This window comes from Lissotriton vulgaris, chromosome 9, assembly GCF_964263255.1.
Source record: "Lissotriton vulgaris chromosome 9, aLisVul1.2, whole genome shotgun sequence".
NCBI lineage: Eukaryota > Metazoa > Chordata > Amphibia > Caudata > Salamandridae > Lissotriton > Lissotriton vulgaris.
In genome coordinates, this window is record NC_141697.1 from 976,496,190 (window position 1) to 976,519,941 (window position 23,752).

Consider the following 23,752-nt stretch of genomic DNA (forward strand, 5'->3'; position numbering starts at 1 on the left):
ACATAGCGCAAAAATGGGGGGCGTCAGAGATGCCGACTTTGACACAATGGTGCAGAAACATGGATATGCTCATGGTGGTGGAGCGGGCGGTATATCAGCAGAGGGCAAATCCGCGTAAATGGAACAAAATATGGCTGCCATGGAACGCCTACAGGGGGGAGCCTTGTGAACCACTACCGGAAGAGGAAGACGTAGATAGTTCAGAGGAGGAGGATGATGAAGAGTAAATGTGGAAGTGCGGGAGGGACAGGATGGTATGGGTGCGGGCTGCTTAGGTCCTCCCACGCCCGTCTGGCGTAGAAGATGGTAAGATTCCCTGTGGGTGGTGACAATGGGCCGCTGGCCTGACATAACTAGAATGATGATGTATACTTAACATGCTTCAGTGCGACCAAGCTATACACCTGAATGTTATTTGTAGTTTAATTTAAAAAAAAGAAAATGTTGCGATTCTGATAGAATGTGGCGAAATGTTGACGCCGCACCTCTCAAAGACTGAACTGCTGAGTATGTTTACTTGATGCAACAATAAAAACAAATTAAAAAAAAAATAATAATAATGCGGGACAATGGCGACCGCTTCTTCTAAACATATTAGATCATTTACACACTTACAATCGCATATTCCATAAGTGCATGTCATCAAGATCAAATTAAAAATGGCGGCTGCCAAATTATATGGGTTTATTAGGATTAAAATGATGCTTAAAAAATCTCAGTAATACTCCAAAAACCTGCTTTCTAACCTGGAGACTCAGTTACACGCAAATCTCCTCCTGACAAGCAAGTGTGACCTTTACACTTACCTCAACATTTTAATTGCTGTCAGACAGTGAGACTGGTGACATCAGGGGGCTGTATAGCCTTGCATGTCCAGTCACTCACTAGCTATCTACATTGCGCTCCGATGGTCACCAGCGCTTAGGGTTCATCTACTGTGTGAGGACCTGAGATTCCATTTTGGAAGTGAGACTAATTTATATCACTGGGCGCTGACAAGCAAACCACTTTTATTGCACCTTATTCTGATTGAAATCAGGTTAGTTGTTATCCTTATTGGGTCTCGAATCTGATACATCAGCAATGTGGATCAAGCAAGAAAATAAGTGCAACTTTAAACTAAATACTACCCAGCAGTAGCGCCGCACTTAATTCTCTAGCGCATGTGAGCTCTTAACTGCTAGCAGTGGGCCACTGGCATAGGAACGCCTACCAGATCTTTAAGTGCCGCCAAAGCCCAACCTGCTACCCACTAACATGAGCACACAGTTCTAAGGCCTCCCATCAACATGCTCTACTCCATGGCCCAACATAGTACTCCTCTGTGACACCAAAAATTCTAGGATGCAAGGATAATAGATCAAGACTGTGAGACCTGCATTACTATATTGCCAGAAAAAGTATCTAGTATTCTAGTTTGAAAAAAGGGCAAAGCAGAACCCCCGCTGGTCCTGACCTGCTGATTAAAAACAAAACAGACATTAATTCTACAAGGTACACAATCTTAAAACACTGGCTGTTGTACTTAAGTTAGCCGTCAGAACTAAAACAACAAGCATTTGCAATGCAATAGGTCTCGCAGTTGTGACAGTTTGAGCTATTGGCATTGTAAATGGCAATGCCTTTTATTTATGTGTTGGTTTTTAAAACATATATAAATGGCATTGTCATTTACAATGCCAAAAGCCTAAACTCTCGCAAATGCGAGACCTATTGCATCGCAAATGCTTGTGTTTCTCTCTCTCTCTCTCTTCAGCTCAGGTACCTGACAATGACGAGCAGTTTGTGCCAGACTATCAGGCTGAAAATTGTAAGTACCCCATGACTCATCTCTCGTGTGTGTGCCTTTTTGAAATGTTTTATTTATTTAGACTTGAACTCGGCCCTTCGTCTGGCGTCCTGGGAGAGAGTGTTGCGCTTGTTTTTTTTATGCGGCTCGTCATATTCACTATGTTGGAGCTGCTTGCACAACAGAGCACCGCCCTTTAACACACGGGTCTTTACTTCTGCTCGGCGATGTGCAACTCCTCCCTTGTTGTCGGTTGCTTTTTATTTCCCACTTTGCCACCACACTGTAGCAGGGCTCCGTATCTCTTCACGTTGGATGGGTGGACTTTCACAGCCCTGTACAACCTAACGTGCAATGCATGATGTAATTTACAGTGCTGTATGTACATCAGAGTGCACTGCACACTCTTTATTTTAGAACACTTAATTTCATGTACGTTACTAGTATTTCTGGGTATTCCCCCTCCCGCTTCACGTTTGGGGGCCTTCCCCTACCCTCTGAGAACAAACGCAGCATTGCCCCCCCCCCACCCCACCCCCTTCTTTGCCTGTGTGCTTCGAGTGAAGCAGAAAGAGGCACTGCCCTCCGCTCAGACCTGTTGCTTTCACGGCGCTCAGCCACCCACTGAGATGAGCTTCTTGGCCTCTCTTGTCTGCTGCACCATTACCAATACCCTGTCCTTCCTTACTATCCTTGCGATCTTTACTTTCACCCTTCTGCTCCTCATCTATAGCTAGTGCAGTTCCTCTTACGTTACCTGGATACTCAACTCAGTGTTTGGTTTAGTTTATTTACTGTTATGTTTTGTTTATTTCCTGTTAGCATTTCCTTTTTAGTCCGAGCAAAGCTTGTTTTTGTTCCATTGGCCTCTTCCTATGCTCACTCCATTGTGCTGCGGCATCATTATTTAGCCTTTCTCATGCTTGTCTGGAACAATTACCACCCACACCCTTTATTGTATTTATTACTCAATTGTGTTTATTATACAAATGTTCCATGTAATGAACTTGAAAGAGCTATAATGCAGCGCTATGCTGTATCGTTTTACACCATTTCACAATGGCGGTGACTGTTCTTTGACACAGAGTCCTAAGTTAATGTTCCTGACCATTAGCCTATATACGCACGATACTAACATCTGTAAATGTATTAGTCTACCATGCCGGCAAACTTGAACTTCTGAATAAACATCGATACACCTACATTATATGCATACGCACGGTAAGGGTAACTTTTTTTTTAAATAACATCTCGTTTCTTGCTGAACTCTGGCACAGTAATGTACAACAATGCTTGGCACTCAGGGATGTAATGTTAGATATGCCACCCCTTCACCCCTTGCCCCGGATCTATCCCCACCCGCTGTCCTTCTCCATCCTCCGTCTGCCCCTGGGATTCCTCACCAGGATTCTGCCTATTCCACCACCACCGCTCCTTCAGCAGCGTTTCAGCGGCGTCCGTTACCAAGGCAACAATCAGGTTGAAGGTCCGTGTATGTTATTAAAATAAGATCATCTTTTCTCTGTCACAAACCCTTATGGAACCCACAGGACCACCACACCCACCACCACTACATCCACTACCACATCCACCACAACCACCACCCCATCCACCACCACCGCATCCACCATCACCACATCCACCGCATCCACCACCATCGCATCCACCGCATCCACCACCACATCCACCATCACATCCACCACCACCACCACATCCACCATCACCTCCACATCCACCATGACATCCACCACCACATCCACCACCACCACATCCACCACCACCGTATCCACCACCACCACCACCACACCCACCACCACTACATCCACCACCACATCCACCACAACCACCACCACCACCGCATCCACCATCACCACATCCACCGCATCCACCACCACATCCACCATCAACACCACATCGACCATCACATCCACCATCACATCCACCATCACATCCACCACCACATCCACCACCACATCCACCATCACCTCCACATCCACCATGACATCCACCATGACATCCTCCACCACCACATCCACCACCTCATCCACCACCTCATCCACCACCTCATCCACCACCTCATCCACCACCTCATCCACCACCACATCCACCACCGCATCCACCACCACCACATCCACCACCACCACCACACCCACCACCACATCCACTACACCCACCACCACATCCACTACAACCACCACCCCATCCACCACCACCACATCCACCACCACCACGCATCCACCACATCCACCGCATCCACCACCACCACATCCACCGCATCCACCACCACATCCACCACCACATCCACCATATCCACCATCACATCCACCACCACTTCACCACCGCATCCACCACATCCACCATCACATCCACCATGACATCCACCGCCACATCCACCATGACATCCACCGCCACATCCACCACCACATCCACCACCACATCCACCACCACCACATCCACCACCGCCACATCCATCACCACCACATCCGCCACATCCACCACCGCCACATCCACCACCACCGTATCCACCACCACACCCACCACCACTACATCCACCACCACATCCACCACAACCACCACCACCACCGCATCCACCATCACCATTATCCACCGCATCCACCACCACATCCACCATCAACACCACATCCACCATCACATCCACCATCACATCCACCATCACATCCACCACCACATCCACCATCACCTCCACATCCACCATGACATCCACCATGACATCCACCACCACATCCACCCCCACATCCACCACCTCATCCACCACCTCATCCACCACCTCATCCACCACCTCATCTACCACCTCATCCACCACCGCATCCACCACCGCATCCACCACCACCACATCCACCACCACCACATCCACCACCACCACCACACCCACCACACCCACCACCACATCCACTACAACCACCACCCCATCCACCACCACCACATCCACCACCACCGCATCCACCACATCCACCGCATCCACCACATCCACCGCATCCACCACCACCACATCCACCGCATCCACCACCACATCCACCACCACGTCCACCATCACATCCACCACCACATCCACCACCACCACATCCACCACCACTTCACCACCGCATCCACCACCACCACATCCACCATCACATCCACATCCACCATGACATCCACCGCCACATCCACCACCGCATCCACCACCACATCCACCACCACCACATCCACCACTGCCACATCCATCACCACCACATCCACCACCGCCACATCCACCACCGCCACATCCACCACCACCACATCCACCACCACCACCACATCCACCACCACCACCACATCCACCACCACCACCACCACCTCATCCACCACCGCATCCACCACCACCACCACATCCACCACCACCACCACCACATCCACCACCACCACCACACCCACCACCACATCCACTACACCCACCACCACAACCACTACAACCACCACTCCATCCACCACCACCACATCCACCACCGCATTCACCACATCCACCGCATCCACCACCACCACATCCACCGCATCCACCACCACCACATCCACCACCACATCCACCATCACCACCACATCCACCATCACATCCACCACCACATCCACCACCACCACATCCACCACCACTTCACCACCGCATCCACCACCACCACCACATCCACCATCACATCCACATCCACCATGACATCCACCGCCACATCCACCACCGCATCCACCACCACATCCACCACCGCCACATCCACCACATCCACCACCGCCACATCCACCACCGCATCCACCACCACCACATCCACCACCACCACATCCACCACCGCCACATCCACCACCACCACATCCACATCCACCACTACATCCACCACTTCCACCACATCCACTACCACCGCATCCACCACCACCACATCCACGACCACATCCACCACCACATCCACCACCTCATCCACCACCTCATCCACCACCACCACATCCACCACCACCGCATCCACCACCACCACCACCACCACACCCACCACCACATCCACTACAACCACCACCCCATCCACCACCACCGCATCCACTACCACCACCGCATCCACCACATCCACCGCATCCACCACCACCACATCCACCGCATCCACCACCACATCCACCATCACCACCACATCCACCACCACATCCACCATCACATCCACCACCACATCCACCACCACATCCACCACCACATCCACCATCACCACATCCACCACCACCACATCCATAACCACATCCACCACCACTTCCACCACCACCACATCCACCACCACCACCACATCCACCACCACATCCACCAGCACATCCACCACCTCATCCGCCATCTCATCCGCCATCTCATCCACCACCGCATCCACCACACCCACCACCATCACTTCCACCACCACATCCACCACCACATCCACCACCACTTTCACCACATCCACCACCTCCACCACCACCACCACATCCACCACCACATCCACCCCACATCCACCACCATCACCACCACATCCACCATTACCACCACCACCACATCCACCACCACCATATCCCCCAGATCCACCACCACCACATCTATATGTGTGTGGCTCTGTGTGTGTGTAGGTGCAAATGCAATGTTCTTGGATTTTCGTCACAATAAAATACACTGAACATAATCTTCACAAAAGTTATTTACAAACGTTTAAGATATTGCCATTATAAATTACTATAACTTTTATTTAAGTATTAATTATTTACAAAATTAAAAGCCATTGTTATTTGTAATATCAAGACATCTAAGTCACGTAAATACAACACACATTGCATTACAAATGCTATAGGTGTCACATTTGCAAAAGTTAAAACTATTGACATTGTAACTGACAAAGCTATTAATTTTGCTACTTTCAAAACCAACACATAAATAAAAAAAGTGTCATTTACAATACCAATAGCTCAAACTTTCCAATGCTTGTTTTGTTTGGTTGTTCTAGTGTTGGTGACTAGTTGTCTTTCTTGAAACTCTAAATGTGGTCCTTTCCTACTCGTAGGTGGGGTTTTTGAATGCACCTTGTTGTAAGAATCCTCTATCACGAGATTGAATTCATCCTTATGTAATATCGGTCACTTGGACTTATTGCCCATTCTTCTTTTCATTGACTGTGGCTCTAGGATTCTGCTAATTCTGCCCTATTTTTACATTGGAAGCTCTGTTTCTTAGTTTACGGTTTTTATTTGGTAGCCTCTTGTCCTACCCTTATGTATCCATCAGGTGTAATGGTACACAGCTTTTGGTTTACACTCCTTTGGAACTTTTTTCCTCTGCATCCTTCCATGCAGAGACATACAATTCAATTGTTACAATAGAGGCATACTTTTACTTGAGGCATTTTGTTCATTACTTCAGGTTAATTTCTCGCTTCGGTTGATTGCTCTTCTCCTGTGGGATACAGAATGTTTCCACCTTGTGGCTTTGGTCACACCCACCTGTATTGCGTTATGCTGCCTCTTCTGGCTTGATGTTGGATTTGGGTGTCTCCATGGAGACTTTTGTTGCCTACGGCCATGCCGTCCTGACTGCACCCACTCTTGTCCGATTCAGAAGCTCAGCAGGGTCGGTTCTTGTTGGTATTTGGATGGAAGACAGCCTGGGCTTTCCAGGTACTGTTCCCTTTCTATTATGTTCTGTTATCCTCTATGCCTTATGGCTGTCGCAAGATCATTGTATGGACATGTTCTTCCTTTGAGGATATATATATGTGTATATCCGTTCTATGTGTATATTTATGTGTGCTTGTTGGCCTTACGATCAGATTTGTTTTCCCCCATTTTCCCCCATCTGTCTTGTGGGTGATTTATCCACCTGGATATCCCATTGGGTAGCTTCCAGAGGTCTATTTGTTTCTTCATCTTGACCTTCTAAGTTCCGTGTATTTTTACATGTGTTCTCTTTCATGTTTCATTCCCTTGGGGAGTACTTGCTTTTTGGGATACTTCTAGTAGCCAATGTTGTTCCGCACTATTCTTGGAGGAGTGTCTCCTTTTTGCACTATTATTTTGCTTGGGACTTGGGCTGGTTTCAGTTCTGTTTCTCAGTGTGTACACAGAGTGCCCTTTGGAAGTTGCCGTGTCTTATGGGGCTGCGTCACAGATCACCTCCATATCTTTATTAGTAGGGTGGTGTTTTGGTTGTTACATATTTACATTATTGCTCTTCTCAGGCCTATACGCACACTTAGTGCTGGATCTTCTTGATCTAGACTGCTTACACTTTCGATATCCAGATCAATGACTGTTTTGTTTTTCCGCCCCCCAAAACAAGAGGTGAGAAAACAGGGGGAGAGCTTTTCTCCACAGAAGAACTTCTGTTTATCATTTGGTGTATGCTGTTTCTCTAGGGCCTTATCCTGCATGGTCTAGGTGACTTGGTTCTTGTGGTCCTTCTTTTTGCTTTTAGCAGGACAGGATCCCTCATGCTTCTTTTTCGTTCCTAGGTTTTTTTTGCCCTAGGGGATTTGCTCTCTGCATTCTGACTCTTGTCAGATGTTTTTGTTTAGGATTTCATCCTACTTCTCTTCAGGCTTGGTTTCCCTTGCCTGGTTTATCTGTTCCTCTTTATTGGTCCTTGGACTTCTTCTTCAACTTGCGGTGTAAGATTTAACTCATCTTGTGGTTGTTGGAAGGATCCCTTTGCACTTTTTCTTATTTTCTTAGTGCTTTCATCCCATACATTTGTTTGTCTTTGGCTCCTCTGGTCCACAAGTTCCCTTATCCCAAGTTAGATGCTGTCTTCTGTTTAGCTAGATCTGGTAGCTCTGTAGTCTGTGTGCATTGCGGGGAGCTCTGCCCCTCCTCTTGGTCATATGTTCACATTCCAGTGGGTCCACTCAGCCTTTCATCCAATTAGATCAATACTATAGATACCATTAATTTGGGTACCAATTCACATCTGTACATTAGCGTTAAAATGCCTACGGGTGGACGTGCACTCTATGCAATATACATGGAATATTATTTTCTGCTGGCAATATTTCTTGGTATTTTTGTATGGCCTTTGCCACGTTTTTATATAAAAGAGCCTGGTCTCTTTTTTTTATCTACTCCCAAGTGGGACTAGTCGGTTTTAACACTAAGCATATAGCTATGGTATCTAATTCATAAGTTAAGGAATCTACGGCTAGATGTCTCTATCAGATGAACAAGTTACTTACATTCAGTAAAGATGTATCTAGTAGAGACATAGTCTAGCCGCAGATTCCTTAGCGCCCCCACCCATCCTCCTCACTCTGCGAACGACCTATAGGTCTGGTCTTGGAGTTGTCATTCCACTCATTTTCATTACTGAGCGGCCTATAGTGTGGGAGTGGTTGTTCCTTTCAACACCTGTTCTTCAACTCCACTGTCTCTGACCTATGTTATGGTGGGACTCTCCAGACCAGGTGGGATTGTCTTGGGTCTTGCCATACCATCAATTTTCCTTTGGTATATGTTCAGTGGCGTGGAAGGTGTTTTACTTGTAGGCTGTATTATGCACCACTGAGTAATGTTTGACATGGCTTGTGCTTCATTGCTTTCTTAGCCTTTTCCCTCAAAACTCAATATCTGGTATTACCATACCTTTATTCCTATTTCTCTTTTTTATCAAACTGTTTCCACTGCAAGTTTCTTTGGTGTCTCTGCGCATCTGGCGCGCAAAGATTCAAGAAGAAACTGACATCAGTGCGCTGGAGGAGACTTATATGGCTTCACTAATGTCACATCCGGAGTCGACGTTGTTGCGGAGCAATGCGGCGGCACCCTCCGGCGTGCAGAGGTACTGCTGAGAAAGGTTAACTGATCCAGTCTGATGCCAGGGGAGAGTTCACAAGTTACGGAATCAGCACTAGAATAAGTCTCTACCTGATAGATTGTTACCGAAGGTAAGTAATTTTTTCAACATGCACGTTGGTTCTGTTAAAATCAAACTTAATAACGATCAGTTTATTTTTAAGTAATAAAATAGTGCATTTTATTAATAACACATACCCTGTAATTGTATGGCACATGCTCAGCCCTAGAGCTATCTTTGAACACAATAATAGGTGCTTATTGTTATGTATGCACCTTAATGGTACTTATTAAGCTGACCTCCTGTAGGATTCAAACCTCTGGGAGAGGTGAAGCACATATTTTTGTAACAGCTGTATAATACCACTAAGTCACCAGACCTGGAATATTATGCATAATGCTTATTCTTTTGCTGTAATTTTTTTAATGCCTCCTTTCTCCTCACATACTATTTCACCTCGCCCTATAACGTTGTATATTATTAAGAGCTACTTTATTTCATATTACTAAATGTATACCAATCTTTCATAAAGTTTTTACAAGTGTGAAGTCATTTAATTTACAAAACATGGGTTTGCACTTATTAAAAATATTTACTCATACATACATACTTGTACAGCTGTCTGATAGTGGTTTTACCAAGAGAGTAAAGGGGCTTGCAGCAAGCCCACTGCTTACCATTGGTTGACTTTACAGTCACTCATTTCCATGCTTTTTATATGATGGCTTGTCTTGTCCATTCTGTGTATGTTCCTCCCCTGGAGCATTCCTAATTTACTTGTGTCATTACATCGCTTACTTTTAGGAAACTGCTTTTTTCTTGTCTGAAGCACTCCACTAGAGTGCATATATTTTTTCACTCTTACATAAATACACCCCACTTAGAACCAATCTATACCACTTAGCTACAATCCACATAAATGCACTCCACACCAAGCCACATAATTCCTATCAGCATAATTTCATTCAACTGCCACACAGTTTCACGCCACATAAATCAACGTAACATGTTTCCTTTATACACCACATAATTCAACAAGAAACCACATAATACAACTCAACACAATTACATAACACACCACATGCATACAATCCACACCACATAATTCCACATCACACCACAAAATTTAACTTCACGCCACATAATTAAACTCCACTACATAACAATCCACAACACAAAATACAATACCGCATAATTACTCTCCATAACACACAATCCCACTCCACATAATTCCTACACGCTAAATACCAAATAATTGCTATCCACATAATTCCACTGCATGCCAATCCACTACACATCACATACATCAACTCCACTCCAAAACACAAAAGTGAAAAACAGTTACAGCACCAATAGCTCTAACTCGCGCAAATGCGAAACCTATTCCATTGCAAATATTTGTTGGAATTTAAAGTGGGGGATGAATGCAGTAAGTAGTTTTATGAGGAATGGTTGTGAGGACTTGTGGACTTCTTTGTTTCGCTAGAAAATAGCTTTGGCAGAGTTTTCTATGTTTACAGCCATTTTTGTGTCCAAATAGTCTTCAGGCTTCCATATAACTTGGGATGCATTCATAAATTCCCAGTACATGTTTGGTGCAAAGTTCATCATGTTTACAAAAAGCTACAGAAATGTGAAGACTAGGAGCAGTTACAGATCAACAACTCAATAGAACAGGGAGTATATAAATGTTCATCCTACATATTGTTTTCTATTTTGTAGACTTTGATGACAGAAAATCATGGTGTTGTGGATGCACTTGGCGTTGACTTAAAAGAGCATCACTTCATGTCCTTCTGTTATGAGCTGCTGTTGCAGGTTTTCCATACTATGTTTCTTTGGTGAGTTAGTCTTGCATGTCAAATTCTTCATGGCTAAACTGTGAAAAACAGAATGTTTTTAAAAATGTTTGTTTAACCCAATGAAACAATTGTACAATTGACATATGTAATTTTAAGAGTGTTTACTACCCCTGACAAGGTGTTTAAGTGCTTTTAGGTGCATAGCACAATACTTTGGAGCCCAAAGTGGATTAGTAGTGGGTTGGAATATGTACATTTAAGTTGTTAAATGGAGCGGTGGAGATTTGAACCTGTTAGTTGAATTGAATAGGATAAAAGAGCGATAGAGGAGGTTAGAGTCTAGAAAGTGTCAATTGGGAGATCATAGTACTAAAATGAGGTTTGGGATGAGTCAAAGGAGCGATAGAGGAGGGAAGAGTCTAGAAAGGGTTATTTGGTAAATCATAGTAGTAAAAAGAGGTCTAGGATGAGTCAGAGTGGAGGTAGAGGATATATTGAAAGAGGTATAGGATGAGACATCAAGTAGTAATTTGGAGAGAGTTGAAGTTTGTTTTTCTTCAATTCGAGTAAAGTAATAAATATATAGATTCATAACTACATAAAGAGGTAATCTGATAGAGCCATCTAGCCACAGATTCCTTCTCTTAGAATCCAACCCAGGCACCAGACTGGATCCGGAAATTTTGTCAGCAGTATCCGTGCACTTTGGTAGAGGGAGTCGAGCAGCTCTATAGCGACGTTGTCTCCTAAATGTGACGTCCTCTAAATGTGTCCACGGAGTCCATATAAGCCCTCCTCGGACGCGCTGATGTTAGTTCCTTCTTTTCTATGCTAGCATCACAGATCTATACTGCAGTTCCTCTGCTTGTTTTCAGCCTATTTGACGTTTTTCATCGACAGAGCAGTGTGCCTTTTTCTACCTTCATTCAATGTCCTCTGGGTTTAAGCCATCTGAGTTCTCTGGACAATAAATGTCTGCCACGGGCCCTCGCTCGGTTTGCATGTGGTGTCAGGGTGAGCACCAGCACTCTGACGAGTACGACTCCTGTCATCCGCTCCGACCGAAGGCCCGAAGAGAACGTTGCATGAAGTTCCTTACGGCGCCGATGTCACAGTCATCAAAATCTTCTTGTTGCCCTCAGTCCCCTACGCGCTCTACAGACCAACCGCACGGCACCTCTAGGAGTAGTTGTCGCGGGCTTTATTCCCCTTCAACGTCCAGAGGTAAGTCTAGGCATTGGCACCTCCCGCCTTCGTCACTTACCGCTAGTCTGAGCTCTTCTGTTGAAGTGTTGGGCATGAGTCCGCCTGCTTCTTCCCACCTATCTTGGGGCCGGGGTGTCTTTGACCCAGATAAAGCAATATTCTCAATCTCTTTGTTCTATTTTGGGGTCATCACCTACCTCTAGAGCACCCTTGGGCCACAGGGAAGTGTGTGAGGTTGTGCCTATGCCCTAGCTGGTGGGTTCTCCCTTGGCTTCAGGTCAGCCTCCTGTTTCTGACACCTTAGCAACACCAGTGCACAGCCTGTTGAGGCTCCACTTTCGGTTTCCGCTTCTGGCCTGCCGACTCCAATGTCGGCGTCAGACTCTTTACTGACTGCTCCGATGGTGGTGCTGTTGACGCAGATCGATTCTCCTTCCGACGTCGAGGCATCGCCTTCTTGGTGTCGATTGGCTTCGGTTATGGCGACGAATGTTACCCCAGTGCGGCCGACCGTCTCAGACTCCCTTCCTCTGGTTTTTCCTTCTGGGGTCCATGGTTGTGGTGGTACTACAGAAGGTGTGGTTTGTCCCCTTCCCATTTCACACACGGTTCCACTACCTATGCAGGCTAGCTGGTTACTTGACTTGAGTGAGGCAAGTGGCTTAGAATCTCCTCCAGGTTCCTGTTGTAGGAAGCTGGCTCTGTATATACTATACCAAAGTGAGGTAAAGTGTGCAGAGTCCAGTGGAACCCCAAAGGTAGGCAGAGGTAAAGTTATATAGCACCTTACTCTCTATTTGTGGTAGTGTGGTCGAGCAATAAGGCTTTATCAGAGGACAGTGTTAAGCATTTGTTGTACACACTCAATTAGCAGATGATTTCTCACACTCAAAGACTGAACTTCAGACCAATTGTTTTTGTATAAAAAATATTCTTTTAGTTATTTAATTTTCTAGAACAAAGCAAGCCTGGCACATGTAAGTGATAAATACTTTGCAGTAAATATACAGGTGTAACACAGTTTGAACTGCAATTGTATATCCACTTTGTTTTGATTTACATTACTGTTACTGAGAAATGCAATGCTTTGGAAATACAATACATATACTTTGTATAGGGTTTATAGTAAAACTACAGGTAAGTTACTCTTTAGAATACTTTTCTTACAATATTTCCTGAAAACAGGTAAGTAAAATCGTTTTTGTTATTCAGTACAATTTTACAAGGATTTCTTTGGTTTTCCAACTCCACACTTAGAAACATTTCATAGAAAAACAGTCAATTTTATCCTATGGAGGAAATAGTGTTAACGGTTCAAAGGTAAGTACTGTGGGAGTTGGTATTCTGGGGTAAGACTCAGGGGTCCTCCAGGGTCAAGGATGCACTCTTGGTACACCCTCAGCGGTACTAGGGATGCCGGGTGCAGAGTGTTGAGGCCCAATGTTATCCAATGGGAGATAAGGGGCCTCCGGTTGGTGGCTGCTGACGAGCAGGCTCCTGGACTTAAGCTCAAGGCAAATGGGAGTTTTGGCCAGCACAAACGATACACCCTCAGTGGCACTGGCGCGACTGGGTGCAGAGTGCTGTTTTGTCGTCGGAAGCCCTGTAGCTTTCAATGGGGAGACTCTGGTTTGCAAAAGCACTGCAGGCTCAGGAATGAAGGTCTTCTGGGTGCGACCACCACTTTGAGAGGTAGGTTGGGATGCTGGGGGTTGACTAGGCACTGTTGGTTGGGCCACCCAAGACCGTGGCGTGGGGCGTCTGGTGCAGGGGTGCCTTTTAGGGTCAGATCTTCTTACCAGCTCCTGGTGGTGGTTGGGGGGACCTTCTGGATTTAGGCTGCAGACGTCGGCTGGAGGCTTAAGGCAGGTCAGGGATCACTGGATCTCAGGTCATGATCGCTGGGGGGACCTCCACGTGGTGTTTGGCCACTCGAGCTCGGGCCGTGGACGGTGAGTGCAGAGTGGGGCGGATTTGCTGATTCCAGCCAGGGCCAGAGGTTGGAGATGAACAAATCCGGTGTTCACGGCAGACAAAGTCTTTGGGACGGAAGGCAGGCAGGTCCTCCGGGCTTCTCGAGGTGGTTGGCTGCAGGACACACTGGGATTTCGCAGGAGCAGGTTCGAGGTAGAGACAGGCCGGTAGGGCTGGGGCCAAGTCAGTAGGCGTCTTCCTCTTGTTAGCTTCAGCACAGCTGTTCGGTCCTTCTTCTTCTTTTCTTCTTGTGGATTCTTGTCTGAGGAAGCAAGGTTCAGGGGTGCCCCTAAATACTGGATTTAGGGGCTTTACAGGTAGGTAAAAGGCTGGGGCCAATGGGTCCCTTCCCTGGGGTGAGTACCCCCCTATAATGCCACCCTCCAGTGTAAGGGGGCATAACCTTTTCCCTGGTTGGCTGGGTCCCCCCATCTGCAAGATGGCGGGGACTGAGAGTTGTGCTTTACCTCGCCTCCCCCACCTGTGGGGTGAAGTTGGCAGAGGTGGGCACACCTCTCTTTCTCACTTGTTTTTCCTGCCGGTTCTCCCGCCCAAAGTGGGGGTCAGAACCAGTGGGGACCATTTGCTGAAAGCAGCAAGTGTCCTGCGGAAGCTCACAAATGCGGCAAGACTTTAAAGCTTCCCCTTCGTGGACCCTGCCCTTACTGGGGGAGGGAGGCTTGGCATCTAGTCCTAAGATGTGCATTGTTTCAGGCCCCTGAGAGCAGCAGGCTCTCGACCCAGGGGTCCTGAAATATGTCTGGTGGTGGCAGTTGAAAGGAGCCACTCAGCCTGGACCCTGGGGGTAGGTCGTGTTTCAGGGGGCATCTCTAAGATGCCCTCTGTGTGCATATTTAATTAAATCCCACACTGGCATCAGTGAGGGTTTAATGTGCTGAGAAGTTTGATACCAAACTTCTCAGTTTTCAGTGTAGCCACTATGGTGTTGTGGAGTTCGTAATGACAAAGTCCCAAAACCATATACTCTTAATGGCAGCACTGCACTTACAAAGTCTAAGAATGGACTTAGACAATGTAGTTTATGCACCTGTACCCTCACCGCTGGTATAGTGCACGAGCTACAGGGCTGACTGATCTACGCCAGGGCAGTGGGTTGTAGGTATGGCACACAGAGATGTGTGCCGTGTCGACTCTTCACTTTGTTCTGCACCAAAACACGCAGCCTGGAAAAGCAGTGTGTGAGTGTAATGGTACAGGGCCTGTAAGGGTGGCACAGTAAGTGGTGCTGCCCTTAGAGGTCTTCCCTGGTCACAGTGCCCTGGGTACCTGTGGTACTATTACCAGGGGCTGACCTGGGCCAGAGATGCCAATTGAGGTGAGTTAATTTTGGGGGAAATAACACAGGTCCTGGGAACCTGATTGGCAGGGACCCAGGGCACATCAAGTTCACCAGCCGACGGATGAGGAGCTCCAGCCGAGTCCTTGGTGACTCCATCTTGCTTTTTTGGTGGGTCCGGACTGTTCCTTGCCACTAGCCAGCTCCCTCTGTCTCTGGTTTGGTCTTTGCCCCTCTTGCTCGGCTTCATCGCGCTCTTCATGTTTCGGCTTGGTGGGACACCCGATCCACTTCCAACTCTCTGCTCCACCCAGTAATGAAGGGAAAGAAGTTCTCCGTCTTATGAAGGCCGATAAGGGCCTAACAAGGGGGAAAAAATTGACCCAGACGAACCTTGTACACCAATAAAATAAAGATTCCGTACCATGACAATCTCTGAACTGTTCCAAAGCTGAGTACGCATGGGCACCAAAAAGGGAGGCATCATCAAACGGCATGTCAATTAAAGTAGTTTGTACAGCCTCCGAAAATCTGGAAGTATGCAACCATACACACCGATGTAAAGCTATAGAAGAGGTCACAGCCTGACCAACAGAATCCGTGGTATCCATACCACAGTGGATGAAGTATGGCAGCTTGTTGCTCATCTCATACCAAAGATTCAAGAGCATTCCGGGTTTTCTCCGGAAGGGAGGGCAAGAGATGTTCAACGGATGTTGCTGGCGTCCTACCTCATGGTGCGGACTCCACGGCTCCACACAGATGTCGTGCAGCGGATTCGTCTTTGGATGCTCCCTCTTCTACGGAGGCTGGCTACATTTTGGTGTCCTCTTCCCGGAGACTGGCCGACGCGTGGCGTCGAAGGGTGGTTGCCCGCCCTTTCTGAGGCTGAGGTGCTCGTCGGAGGAGCGGCAGGTACCCCATTCTTCGGTGGCTTCTGGCTTTCAGGTCTGGCCCTTGCCCGTCCCGCTTGGCTTCTGGACGTCTCGGAGGTGTTGGGCCGGGTTATGGCTTCCTCAGTAGCCCTCCGTTGTCATGCTTGGCTTCAGGACAGCGTGTTCCCGGAGAATATTCAGGAGCGGCTCATTAATCTTCCGTTTGATGGCAGCCTGTTGTTCCATGCTCCGGCCAACTCTGCCATCCAGAGGTTCCTGGCGGGGCTCCCTCCTCCTCCACCACCTACTCCTCCTCCTCCGCCTTATTCGCCTCCTCCTCCTTCCCCTCCTCCGTGACTGCTAAACTGAGCTGGATTTGGACCTTTTGGATGCCCTTGCTGTAGGTGGTATTTGCTGGCCATTGAGTCCTCCTTGCTGGGACTTTGGCATTGTTGGCTGCTGGACAGCCCTTGTTGCCTGTGTGTTTGTATTTGCTGGAATTGTTGCACAGACTTGGCACTAAGATTAGGCCTTCTGTTTTTCTTTGGGCTGATGTCAAGCCTTCTGCTGGGCTGTTTTTTCCCTTGGTGCTTTCGCTTTCTCCTCTGCTGCGGAAGTAATTCCAAAGAGGGTTCCTGTGTTTTGGGACTTACCGTACCCTATGTGGGGTAGTGGCAGCTATTATATAGCTCTGCTCTGCTGGGGAATGCTGGTTGCCTTCGGGTGCCCATTCTCCATGGCATTTCTGTATGTTGCTATTGCTTCTTGAGGTTGTGTGCCTGGCCCTTGTAGTGGTGGGTCTGGCCATTCCTCTCCTTCCTGCTCTTGTGCTGAGAGCTGGGTTGCTTCAGTGTCCTTCATGCTTCTTGTGGCTTATGGTTATAGCTGTCATTTTGGCTGCCTGTTGCTTTCCCTCCGGGTGGGCTCACCACTTCCTTGGCAGCTCGGTTGCCCCGGGGGTGGAGTGGGGTGTTTCGGCCTCTCTGGACTTGTCCTTGGTTCCTCTGTTGTAAGTGTATGGGCCTCCACTCTTCCTTCTTTCTCCTACATCCCTTCTGGGGCTGCTGGCGTTTGACTTGTGGGGGTCCTTCTACCTGGTAGGGGCGCGTTTGCCTCTCTGGTCTACAGGGCTGGTCCCCTGTGGCCCTTCTGTCCTCTCAAGACTGGTGGGGTCCTTTTGCAGACCCTCCTTCCCCGTGGGTATTGCTAGAGTATCTATTCTACGTGAAGGAATCTGCGGGTAGTAGTCTCTATCAGATTTACGAGTTACTTACCTTCGGTAACGATGTATCTGGTAGAGACCATTCTAGCCGCAGATTCCTTCACGGCCTGCCCTTCCTCGCCGTTCTGCGAGCACCCCTGGGCTGGTCCTTGGTACTCGCCTCCTGGTGGGGGCCATGCCCTCGGTGAGTATCTTCTTTTGCTCTTGACGGTGGCTCCGTCTGGTTGCTGTTCTTCCCTCCTTTGTGGTTCTGGGAAGGTGGGGCTTCTGGTGTTCCTATGCCCCGCTGCTATGGCTGCTCGAGGTCGGGAGGTTTCCTCTCATCTTTTCCTTCCTCCCTTCCTCTTGCTGCTAGGGGCCTAGCCCCTCTGCCACCTCTGGGTTGGGGCTCTCTGGTCGTGCCTTACCCTTGTTTCTTGGGGTTCGAGGTCCTCTAGGCTGGGGTGGGGGGAGGTTGGTTGTTCCTGTTGGGACTGCCTCCCCTTCCTTGTTTCAGGGGGTGATTGTCGGCCTGCTACGTGTGACATGACTTTTACGCAGGTTCCCTGTCTCCGGGGGAGAGATGGGGGTTTGCTGTCTATATTTTGGTTGGGTGGCTGCTCAGGGCTCTATTCTGTTTTTCCCCTCTTTCTCTGCCCTTGAACACTGCAGTGTTGCACTGTTTCTATGGGGTTCTTTTTTGTATACTCTTTCGCACACTGTTCCCATGCTCCCACAGTTTTTTATTTGGTGGCTCCGCGTTGTGGTGTGGAAAAGTTCTCCGAAGAAAACTGACGTAGGCCCGCCGCGGTGGGGCTTATGTGACCTCGCTGATGTCATGTTCCCGGATCACACCTGGGCGGAGTCGCGTGATGCTGCTCGCCCCGGTCGCGCAGGGATGCTGTGGCAAAAAAGTTTCCGGATCCAGTCTCTCGCCTGGGGTTAATTCTAGGTGAAGGCATCTGCAGCTAGAATCGTCTATACCAGTACATCGTTACCGAAGGTTGGTAACTCATACTTCAGCACTCGCTCGTGACACTTTTCGTCACGAGTGGAATTGCGGCCACCTGTACGCCTTTCCATCTGTACCACTTCTGCTCAGAGTGCTGAAGGAGATTAGGCGCGACTGGGCCCAAGTTATTCTTGTGGCTCTGGACTGGGCACGAAGCCTCTGGTACTCCGAGCTCTTGAGCATGGCCATCGATCGTCCGATCAGACTGCCTCTTCAGGAGGATCTTCTGGTACCGCAGCAGGAGACGTTCCTCCGCCAGAACCTGTCCAGCCTCCACCTTCTTGCGTGGCGAGTGAGCGGCGACATTTGACAGCTTTGGACCTTCCTCCCAAAGTTTGTAACATCATCTTGGCAGCCAGGCGTCCCTTCACTAAACCAGTATACGCCTGTAGATGGACTAAATTTATGGCATGGTATGCAGCAAAGGCTGTTGATGCCTTTCTGCCCCTCTTTTGGAGGTACCTTTATAGAAAGCTATCCTAGTGGTAGCTGTGGAGAGCAGCCTTCAGGCTAAGTCTTGAAGGAATGTCAGGCAGCTTGTTTTACCAGTCTATAATCTCATGAATGATCAGATGAAAAAAGAACCACACCAGGTGTTTAGAATAAATACATCTATTTTTATATATACCAGGCGTGGTACCAGGAATACAGGAAATCCCCCAAGGAGCCCCTAGTACATGGGATCATACTTCTAACACTGTAATCGGTGTTGGGGTATGATTCCAACATGTTTGATAGCAAACATGACTACGTACGGTGCAGCCACTATATCGTTGGACATCTCGTAATGACTGATGACTACTATATGTCTAAAATGATTTTAAGTGCAGTGACATCAGATATATGAAAACTTATATCTATCGTTAAAGGTGCAAGCACCAACTCACACAGGCTGCAATGGCAGGCCTGTAGTCACCGTTTGAGTGGACTCCCATGGGTGGTACAATACATGCTGCAGCGCATCGGAGACCCGTGGTATACCTTTGCCCTGGGCACCTTAGTACCATATACTAGGGACTTACAAGGGTACAGCAAAAGCTAATTGTGGAGGTACTGACGGGGAGAAAGCACAGTTGCTGGGGTCCTGATTAGCAGGATCCCAACAGACTAAGTCGAAAACACACTGACACCAAGCAAACAGTGGGGGTAACCATGCCAGAAGGATCCTACCTTCCTACACTGTCCAAAAAGACCTTTGCATTTACAGTCTGCCTAGTTGCTGGCTGTTACTTACACCAAATAGAAGAAGTGGGGTGGTTCTGTCTGCTCTGTTTTGGCAGCCAAGTACTGGAACAAGCTCCCTCTTCCACTCAGATGTATTCCAGAGAAAAACATATTTCGAAAGCAACTGAAAACACATTTGTTCAAAATGTAGGGTTGTTCATTTTCTCCTTTTTTTGCCCGCCTGCCTTAGTGCCGGGACACTTTCGTAGTAGCTGTGCGCTTTAGAAATTCATTCATTCATTCAAGTACATACATACAGATGTTATTCACGTTTGATGTTTATATCACAGTGATACTTTAGAGCTGTTTGTTGGAAAATTAGTTTGAGGTTTCGAATGGAAGTTCACATAAAGTGGCACAAGTTAATCACACGTATATCATCATAAATTGGTCATTTTTAGAATTAGACTTTGCCCCCACAGATCCCCCGACCGCGGCATGGGTGGGAGTAGTACACAAATGGGCAGCGGCTGAGGAAGAAACACTACGGGAGGAGGAGGTCAAAGGGATGTGCAAGTTCCCCATCTCCATGGAAAGGGCCCTTCTATTACACCAATTTAAACAGTCCCCGCCCCATGACAACCCAAATGGCGCACCGCACTTATCGCCGACCTCACAACTACCAGCCCAGTTCACAAGCACACCCCCTGGATCCCCCCCTGTGACGTCCAAGCAGAACCACTAGTACATAGCACCATAAGCTTCACCACACCACACCTGAGGACCAGAAGTCAGAACACGTCCGACTAACCCCATCATCCCTAGCAGTGCACAGCTTTACCGACCAAAGTGTATACAACGTTCGCTCCTTCACCTGACAACAGTACTCGGAATTCCATGGACACCCCCCAGTTTTTGGACCCCAGTTCTACATGGCAATAGCTGGATCTGGCACCTCACGGTTGCCAGAACAACGAACCAATCGATATATGAATAGCACTGCACTACATGGTAAACAGAAAGTATGGCAATCCAACCTACTGTATCCAAATGTACTTTGTTATTGTGAACGGTAAAATGGCAATAAAAATATGTTTAAAAAAATCAATATCAAGAAGATAGTGTGTGGACGTAAGATTAACTTCCTATTTCATTGCTTTGTAAGTTGAAGAATGCTTCTTAAGATCTGAGCTGGAAAAACTGATGGTCTTCCACGAAAACTAACAAATAAATCTTTTTGCTGTTTGGATGATAGGTTTACGTAAATGCATTTTTGCCTGTATTCCCTCTCTTCGTGTACAACACCATTCGGCTCATAATATGTTGCAAATCATCTAGTTGTCATTATAGGATAAGTGCTGTCCGTTTACAGTACAGAAGTATCTATACTGAACTCTTCCTATTGTTTACTCTTGTTTTCTGGTAGAAGTGAATCTGGTAAAGTCCCCTTATTCAAATTAATGTTTTTCCTACAATGTGCAAGAAAAAAAGCTAAACGAAATTTGAAACAAATATGATTTCTTTCTTAGGAATGGATTTTCTCTACATGAAAATCGTAAGCTGTGGAAGTCGGCCATCGGGGTCTTTGCAGGACGTTTGAAAGAAAAGGAAGCTGAACTGTCAATGGAAGAATTGGTTAGGTAGTGTATGCACTTGATAGGATTTTAGTAGCTGCGGTTCAATGTAGTATGTTCCATATTGGTTGCTTTTCTAGGCATACTACATAAGTGTACGCTTTGTTTTCTTTAAATGTTAGATGAATGGCATAGTGTTTGAGGCATGTGTGCTGTAGATACACATGCTTTGCATACTCATGCCCTCTAGTGTTGGGTCAGGTCCGGATGTTTGCAAGTTGTTTTTCTTTGAAGAAGTCTTTTCCAGTCACGAGGTAAGGTGACTCCTCCTTTCGGTGATAGTGCGCATGGGCATTGACTCCGATGTTAGATTGTTTTCTTTCCGCCTTCAGGTTTGAATGTGTATTGCAGTTCTCCGATTCGAAACCGTCAGTCGGGATCCCTTGGTGCGCAATACACTCTACCATCGTCTGTATTGTTTTGATCACGTCTTCCACCTTATCATGTTGAAATTTATGATACTCTAACTATTTTGTCAGAAATCTTTAACAGCGGCCTTCGTGGCTAGGTTGTTTCCTCGGTTGACTTCTAACTGAAACCCAGCGTTTCTGCCTATGGAACAGACGCCACTTCAATTCTGTCCTCGATGCCACTCCAAATATCCACCCACCAGTTTAACGTCTATAACCTCTGTCTCTCCCCGGAACATAGGGAGGAAGACTGTGACACATGTCGGTCGTTCCAATCCAAAAAGACTCTGCGGGATCACCGGGCTCGACGAAGAGACATGCAGCAGCAGAGTATCAATGACACCCCTGATATCTTCGGGTAAGATATCAAGCAAGAAGAGATGGAAGCATCGGCAATGGAAGAAGAAGAGACCTTCTCCCTTCAGGAAATTGAACTTGAGTCCCACAACGATCCAGCTGGACAGGGTGCTGTGAGTACCAAACCCCCTTTACCCACCAAACCAGTGTCCGGTAAACAAAAGGCTATTGGGCCACCACTGCCATCTGGCCACGGTAGGCACCAAGACTCTGATTCCAACACTCCCCCTTCCGGCTCAGTACCGAAAGAGCAAGTCAAGCCTTCCGGCTCGGGCCATAGACGATATGCCTTCGGCTCCGAAACCTCTCTTATCAAAATTAGAAATTCAGCTTGGCACCAAAACAAAAAGACCCTCCCTTAAATCTACTGGAGCTGATTTCAGAGAAAAAAATGAAAGAAAAGCTGGATCCTAAATAGAAGAAAATCTATATAAATCCTGATACTGAACACATAACAGCTAAACCAGTAATAACCTCAAAAAAGAAGGAAGACACAATACATAATCGCTCTCAAGAGAAAAAAGGACATGGCTACCAGACTTATTAATATTCCTCAAACCTCGCCACTTTCTTCACCATACCTAATTATACCAGATACAGATCCTCTACACATCACACCATCAAGTTCTCCGAACACAAATCCTGATATAGGAGAGGATGACAACAATTATAATCAGCCACCACCTAATCCATGGGATGATTATAATATAGATCCAACTCAGGATATAGACCCCGATCTTTATCCAGCAAAACCTTCCCGTCCTGATGAGAATATTGCAGATCAGGAATTAATTGCTAGGGCAGCTAATTGCCACCAAGGGCCTTTACACAAAGAAGCACTAGAAGATTTCCTATTTGAAACCCTACTAAGCACACACAAAAAAACACAAATGTTGCCAATGCTACTAGGTATGCTGAGGCATACTGATGATATTTTTAAAGACTCAGTTAGAGCATGTATACTAACTCCTAGGGTGAACAAAAAAGATAACCCCCCACCATTTTACCCAGTTTCTTTTAGTGGCCATTTGCCTTTGGATTCGTTAGTGGTCTACAAAGGCTCGTAAGAGGCCACATTTTCAAACATCGAGAGGCACCACCTCCAGAAAAATAATCCAAACTGATAGATGCATCAGGGAAAAGGTAGCTGCTCATTCAGCCAACCATCGGCGTATTGCTAATACACAAGGTCTATTGTCCTGATACGATTGAGCTCCCTGGGATGAGATGGAAGAA

At 47.1% G+C, this 23,752-nt stretch overlaps 1 protein-coding gene across 1 annotated transcript in view; it reads left to right on the forward strand.

Moving 5' to 3' along the window:
• Positions 1-23,752, forward strand: part of FANCD2 (FA complementation group D2) — a 1,101,131-nt gene that overhangs the window by 563,917 nt on the left and 513,462 nt on the right. The window contains exons 32-33 of the mRNA XM_086938826.1: positions 11,307-11,425; positions 21,645-21,755. Of these exons, the coding sequence (XP_086794952.1) occupies positions 11,307-11,425; positions 21,645-21,755 (230 nt within the window). The remainder of the gene's footprint in view (positions 1-11,306; positions 11,426-21,644; positions 21,756-23,752) is intronic.